We start from the raw sequence: 7711 nt of genomic DNA, 5'->3' as shown, positions 1-7711 counted from the left end.
CAACCAAACTGATAAGAGACATGGAGGAGCTCAGCTATGAGGAGAGATTAGAGAAACTGAATTTATTTTCTCTTGAGAAGAGGAGATTAAGGGGGGATATGATCAACATGTATAAATACATAAGGGGTCCATATAGGGAACTTGGTGTTGAGTTGTTCACTTTAAAGTCATCACAGAGGACAAGGGGGCACTCTTTACATCTAGAGGAAAACAGATTTCATCTCCAAATACGGAAAGGTTTCTTCACTGTAAGAGCTGTGAAAATGTGGAATAGACTCCCTCCAGAGGTGGTTCTGGCCAGCTCACTAGAGTGCTTTAAAAAAGGTCTGGATTCTTTCCTAGGTGTACATAATATAAATGGGTATTAAACATTTTTTTAGGTAAAGTTGATCCAGGGAATATCTGATTGCCTCTTGGGGGATCAGGAAGGAATTTTTTTCTCCTGCTTTAGCAAATTGGATCATGCTTTGCTGGGATTTATTTTCGCCTTCCTCTGGATCAACAACGGGTATAGGATTGTGTATAGGGGATTGCATGGTTGGGTTTTTAATACTGTTTTTTGGGTTTTTTGGTTGAACCCTTGTCTTTTTTCAACCTGACTAACTATGTAACTATGTAACACCAGCCACGTTTGGAGAGTAGCAAGGACTTTTACATGTGCACTAATATGGACTTTTTACATAAGCACTGAGTCACCTTTGTGTGACTGGTTCCTGGATCTTGCACCGAATCACCTTTTATTTTATATTTTTTCTATTTTTATACATGTGCAATGTGCACTTATATGGATATTTTCTGTAACAGAAGTGAGTCACCTTTATAAGTGTTTTTTCCTGGATTATTGCAATTGTGCACTGAGTCACCTTACACTAGTCGCTATATTTTTTCACTGCCATAACTCACAATTTTTATGGTCGTAAGTTTACCATTGAATTAGTGTGGGATGAGATTCTTTTTGTATCCACACTGGTCACCTTATTTATGTGTCATTCAATGATGTAATAGCAGTGTTTACTACTATATACTTACTAGGTTTTATATATATTATATGTGGACACCTTTATTTAGTTATTTTCTACTTATCACTTCGTTTTTTGGATCAGACGGCAGCGCCACTCACCTCCCTCCTATTTCCACCTTTTTCTTCATAGTCACCTCTTTTTGAACCCTTTTCACCCATTACCCCTGAGGAAGCCATACAGGCAAAACGCGTCAGTTACAGCTCTGCCCTACGACATGTACATGGGTACACTGTATACACAGTGAATCTGTGGGAGAGATTGAGCCTTTTTATTGAGGGGGTGATTCTTTTATGTATTGTATTGTCCAATCAATATGTGCACTATGATGTATGAATTATACTTGGTTTAATCGATATGAATAATTATTTTTAATTGTAGCACCCTACAAGGTAGGTGCTAGGTAAAGTATAGTGGGCCTTGTCTGCTTATCAGCAGGGACATGATTTTCAGCTGGGTTGTCATGTCTCCCAGGTGTGGCTGTGAACTCTCTCTGTGCTCCATGAGAGGGTTCTCATTGGGCAGTGGAGGAAACCCAGCCAATGGCACACCCAGGCTTGTATCTATCCCAGAACGGCAGATTCTGCCACACAGCATCCTGGGAGTGGGTATAAGTTTGAGGGGAGCACATGACGCAGCGTCTTTGGCGGGAAGCAGAGTCACAGGAGGGAGAGTACAGCTGTCTCTCCTCCTGTCAGAGGAATCAGATGTCCCAGGCGGCTTGCCTAGTGAGAGGGGACAGAGGGCTGAGCTGAGCTTCAGAGAGGATCCGGTGCGGAGGACCAGCAGAGTTGAGAGGGGTCGAGTTTCAGGAAAGCATTCCCAGTTCGTGAGTACTGCAAACTGCCCCAGGGGGTCTGCCTATAGAGAGGGGACCACTCCGGTGAAGGTCGTCAGGATCCAGGAGCTAGCTAGCCAGTGCAGGAGCAAGTGTAAAGGGGGGGCCAGTGTTGACCCTGAAGAGCAAAGAGGGTGCCAGTGTGTGGACCCTGAAGTGTAGAGGGGGTGCCTAGTGAGAGGACCCTAAAGTGTAGAGGGGGTGCCTAGTGAGTGGACCCTAAAGTGTAGAGGGGTCACCAGCGGTTGGGCCCTGAAGTGATAAAGTGTACAGCGTGCAGTATACAGTGTTGAGAGTTGCAGCAGCAGAAGCAGTATACAGAGGCTACCTCAGTCAGTGAGGACTGGAAGGAGCAGTGTTCGGGACTTTTTCGCTAACCAGAGTGTCAGAAGTCAAGTTCAAGTTCAGTACAGGAAGTCAGTGTTTTTCAAGCGCCAGCAAGCGTTGGTCGGCATCCAGCCGGCGTCAAGACAGCACTGAAAGGCATTTTTTCTCAAAGTGTCCCATTTGTACCTAGTTGAGCCAGAGGAGTATCCCACTCATTCCCTTCTCCCATCCCCTATATCAAATAAACAAAACAAATCAAAGATGCCGGACTGGTCTCTGACTCCAATCTCACACTTGAGTATTCAGCTTAAAGGAGCTACTGGTGTTTCCGGTAACCATGGCAGACCCACATCAGGCCCAATGCCTGGAAATCCTGCTACATAATCTTTTCTTGATACTAATAAAGAAAACATTTTATAGATGTATTGATTTTTCTTTTTGCTGAGTGAGATAGGCAAGCACCGTAAAAGCCCTGTTTCTCTTTTCCTCTATCTACCATATGCCTTTTTTGGGGTGTGGTCAGGGCCGCTGATAGGGGAGGAACAACCAGTCCTCCTATAAGGGGCTCAGGCACAAGAGGGGGGGGCACAGCACAGGGAATCAGTTCAGTCAGGAGGAGGGGAAATTACAGAAGGAAGCCCTGTGCAGCTCTCTGCAGCAGCTGAAAGCCAGTCTCCCCCCCTCCTGCCAGCTTTCAGCTGCTGCATGGAGAGACACAGACACCGGGCATCATTCCTGTAATTGCTTCTCTGACACTGATCCCCCTTCCTGTTCTGCCTGCTTCTGACACCCCCCTTCCCATGTGTCCCCCTTTCACTGTGCCCCCCACCCCAGCGCTGCTAGCTTTCCTGCCCTGTAACAATTTAAACAAATTGTAAAATAAAATAATTGTAAAAAAAATTACCATTTAAAAAAAAAAATTATACAATTTTTTTTCAAAAAATGTAAAAATCATTTAAAAAATGACTAATCCACACAGGCTCCCTGTTAGGTTTGTGTCCACTAATAATGATTTTAGTGAAAATATTTTCATATTTATATTTATGTATATATTTATGGAAGCTTAACGAATTCAACTTTTTTTGCTTGTGTTAGCGGGCAATGCCCTTGGTGCTGCCAATGTTTCGGTGTGCGGTTCCCCCTTGGTGTCCAGTCGGATAGTTGGTGGTACAGATGCGGTGGATGGGGAGTGGCCCTGGCAGGTCGCTGTTAAATATACAGAATTAAATAAAGAATATTTATGTGGAGGCTCCCTGATCTCACAGGAGTGGGTTATGACGGCAGCGCATTGCATCCACTAGTAAGTATAACATGTTACCTTTATATACCAATTCTTCCTTCAGGCACCAATCATCCTGCTTTTGGAAAAATGTTTCCTAAAATTAGTCATGGACATATTATTAAACCAGTGTTCATCTTTTAAAAAGTGTCCATAAAACTGTCAAGTGTGCATCATTAAGCATCATTGATTTATTAATTAATTTTTATTTATGACAAGTATTTATATAGTATAGTTCATATTCCTATCGCACATCTTCCTGGTTTGTAGGCTCGTGTGTACTGGGTTCTGAAGCGATCACCAGTTGGCAACTGGATTAGTTACAAGTAGATACATATTCGCCAGCACACCAAGGATCTTGCAAAAGCAGTCCAAAAAAACTTTATTCAAGAATCAAGATAAGATCACATCAGAAAAATATAGTGCAATGTTTCGGAGCCGCACAGGACCCCTTCGTCTCGTATCTTGAATGAAGTTTTATTTGGACTGCTTTTGCAAGATCCTTGGTGTGCTGGCAAATATGTATCTACAGGTATTTATATAACACCATCAATTTATGCAGCACTTTACATTGGTTACATTGATTGGTTACATCATCATCAAAGCCCTTGTACGAGTACAAATATCAGGCCCTTCATTCTGCTTCTGAGTTCTTATGCTCATTCACTGTGGCAAATAAATAAGGGGAAAAGTTGCCTATAACAATACCTTAAATCAGGGATTCCCAATCTACGGCCCTCCAGCTGTTGCAGAACTACACATCCCATGAGGCATTGTAAAACTCTGACATTCACAGACATGACTAGGCATGATGGAAGTTGTAGTTCCTGAACAACTGGAGGCCTATAGTTTGGGAATCCCTGCCTTAAATGCATAGTTTAGCATTTGGATATTAGAAGCCAGGGCGGGGGAACGTGGTTCCGGCACCTTCAGCACCAAATGTATGCAATACCAAGGGGTTCTGGGGTGTGATATAGGGTCAGGGGCAGACTGGCAACTTTCAGCCCAGGGGGAAAGTACAAACCAGAGGCACACGGTGCAGCGACTCAGCCCCCCTTCCACTCTCTCTCTTCCCGGCCTCCTTCTGATCCCCATTCCAGGCTGAAGCTCCGCTCCAGGTACTCTCTACTCACCGGCCGAATTTGGTTTCCCCACCTGACCAGCAGGGGCGGTTGGGGGGAGCAGGGACACTTAGGTCAGGGCTGGCTGGAGGAGGATAGTCTCCAGTGGGGCATGGAACTGGCCTCTGCTCGAACATAGCTTACACCATCCATGCTGGGGGGGGAGGGCAGCACTCTGTCCTTGTCTTAATCCCACCCTCAGTAGGTCAGCGGTGGGGACTTTTTACTTCTCATCACCAGGAATCCTTTAGGCATGTCTGTGGCAGAAGCAGTGAAGCCTTTTTATGGGGCATCAGAGTGGCCCGGGTGGCAATTGCCCCCCTGCCCCCTGGCCCAGTCCTCCCCTGTATAGGGTCTACTGATGCTGGCTTCTGGGGTGCATATTGTTGCTGGAGTGGATCTATTTTTGCGTTGCAATCTATTGTTGCTGGTGGAGGATCTTTTGTTACTGGGGGTAACTGGAAGGGATCTACTGTTTAGGGAGGGGTCTACAGTTGCTGGCTACTGGAGGGTCTATTGATGTTGGCTGCTGGGAGATCTGTTGTTGCTGCTTGGGGAATCTATTGTTGTTTCTGGGGGGGGGGGGGGGCTGGGCTCTATTGCTGCTGGCTGCAGGGGATCTATTTTATGTTGTCGCTTTCTATCATTACCAAATTCCATACAATATACTTAGCATTATAAAATTATACTTGGCTCTATATTCTATAAAAGGGGCCGTACTGGGAGCAGGGTAGGGGGTGAAACCAAGGGTTGGTGCTCAGAGGTGGGTAGGGGCGGAACCAAGGGTCAGTGCTCAGAGGTGGGTAGAGGGTGGAACCAAGGGTCGGTGCTCAGAGGTGGGTAGGGGCGGAACCAAGGGTCAGTGCTCAGAGGTGGATAGAGGGTGGAACCAAGGGTCGGTGCTCAGAGGTTGGTAGGGGCGGAACCAAGGGTCGGTGCTCAGAGGTGGGTAGGGGCGGAACCAAGGGTCAGTGCTCAGAGGTGGGTAGAGGGTGGAACCAAGGGTTGGTGCTCAGAGGTTGGTAGGGGCGGAACCATGGGTCAGGGCTTGGAGGTGGGTAAAGGGGGCAGAGATAGGAAGTGACTTAGAAGGGGGAGTTCCTGCACCTATTCTTTGGGAAAAAAAGTGCTATTAGGAGCAATCTCCTGGGACATCATGAAGGGTGCTTTGAACTTCTCTCTGTCTAGAACAAGGCAGGGTCCAGTTCTGTAACCTCATTACCAGCTCCTGTATCCTGTCCCTCTGCTTTTGATTGTCTGTCTGTTTCATTGTGACTATGACTCCCCAACTATGGTTCTACCTGTTGCCCCTGTACTGCCACCTACTTGCTGGTAATCCGATTGCGGATTAAGTCTCTGTGTGTTGATATTTTCATCAAAACTTTGTTTTTGTTGCTCTTGCTGCTGATCCCGGCTCACTTTTGGTTACCTCTGATAGCAACAAAGTATATTTTAATACCTCATGCACGAATATGATCATCGCTGGTATGTAACAAAGAAAATAAGCATAATAATACCCCAAAAATATTGTATTTAGTAGTCATATAGGTCTAAAATATACAAAATATATTAAAAAATAAATAAAGAGAAACAAAACCTTTTTTTTTTTTTCAAAGTTCAATTCTAGTAAAAAAAAAAAAATAATAGCCTATTTAAGGATTCAAAAGGCATACTCACCCTCAATCCATAGCCATCCCCAAAAGAACGTATTTTTTGCCAGTAGATGTGCTCAGCATTTTAGGTTGAATGATGGCCACCATCATTCAACCCCACTCCTCTGAGCCTATGCTGGGATGAACCCGCCTCCAGTCTGTGACTGGACAGTGAAGGAGAAGCAGCACCGTGATAGGCCCATCTCCCTGCCACTCTACTCTCGCCCTCCATCATCATGCTTCGTGATTGGTTTTCTCTTTGTACTGATTATCCTTTCCCTAGTCTAAGCTTTGCTGTAGAGGGACTGTAAGAAGCTGATACCAATTCAGGTGCTTATGCAGCTTGCATTTAAATAAAAATGCATGCAATGATGTATTAATCAATACAGAGCTACATTATTCTGTATGTTTTAATATCTGCCTTTTATTATTTTTATATTGAGCTTTTTTTAACCTTTTAGGTCTCCCATATATACATACACTTGCATTCCACTTCTGAGCCTTCAATAGAGATTATTGCAATTTAGCATCTCAGTAAACTCTGATGATCCTGCCTAAATTCATACCATTGGGTGTGTGTACCTACAGTCCATTCATAGAGAACACATTATAAACAAGTTGTATTTCATTCATTAGATTCTGAAGGTCATTGATAGTAATGATATTGCACTGCCTTCTGCAGCAGATGGATCCTCATTTATACATGTTATGTTCTGTTTCCTTTCTGCAGTCCTATCCAAGTATCGAATTATAAAGTATATTTGGGCATGTACCAGCTGGGTGTGATCAGCTCTCATACAATTATTGCCAATGTAAGTTCTATCACCGTCAATAGTCAATATACAAGCGTTGGGAGCCCTGGGGACATCGCCCTGCTGCGGCTGGCTACACCCGTCACCTATACTCAGTACATCATGCCAATCTGTCTGCCATCTTCCACCACTACCTTCCCCTGTGGTACGGAGTGCTGGGTGACCGGCTGGGGTACAAGATATTATGGAGGTGAGTCCATGAAATGATAAACAAAAGTGACTTCTCTCAGTTTCAATCCAAGTAAGCCAGACCTGTCACTTACACCCAATACACCATGATAATTAATGATGGGTAAATCTAGGTTAGATTTGCAGAGGTTTCATCAAGTCCTGTTTGAAATCCATGAAACCAGAACTTAGTATTGAATCCTATTGAAGTCTAGGAGGGGGGGGGGGGGGGGATACTGATCCTACATTCTGGCCATTTTCAGGGCTAATAGGCAAGCTGTTATCAAAAAGGACATGGGGCGGTGGACACTGCCATGGGGGACATTTAATAAAGCAATAAAAAACAAAAAAAAAAACAAAAAAAAAGAAAGAATACCATACAGCAGGGAGAGGGTTCTTTTAATGCAAATTTAAGGGGGTTATATAAGAAACCACCTAAAGTGGTTGTAAAGGCAGAAGGTTTTTTTATCCTAATACATTTTATGCATTGAGATA

The 7711-nt window shown here is 44.3% G+C and overlaps 1 protein-coding gene across 1 annotated transcript in view; it reads left to right on the top strand.

Moving 5' to 3' along the window:
* Positions 1–3421: 3421 nt before the first annotated feature.
* Positions 3422–7711, top strand: part of LOC309558474 (transmembrane protease serine 9-like) — a 182598-nt gene continuing 178308 nt past the window's right edge. The window contains 2 exon segments of the mRNA XM_082261545.1: positions 3422–3484; positions 6967–7238. Coding sequence (XP_082117671.1) covers positions 3459–3484; positions 6967–7238 — 298 coding nt within the window. The 5' untranslated portion in view covers positions 3422–3458.

The sequence above is a fragment of the Pelophylax lessonae genome (assembly GCF_965119305.1).
Source record: "Pelophylax lessonae genome assembly, chromosome: 6".
Classification (NCBI taxonomy): domain Eukaryota; kingdom Metazoa; phylum Chordata; class Amphibia; order Anura; family Ranidae; genus Pelophylax; species Pelophylax lessonae.
Note: the sequence above shows the minus strand (reverse complement) of the source record. Positions and strands in the feature narration are given on the sequence as shown.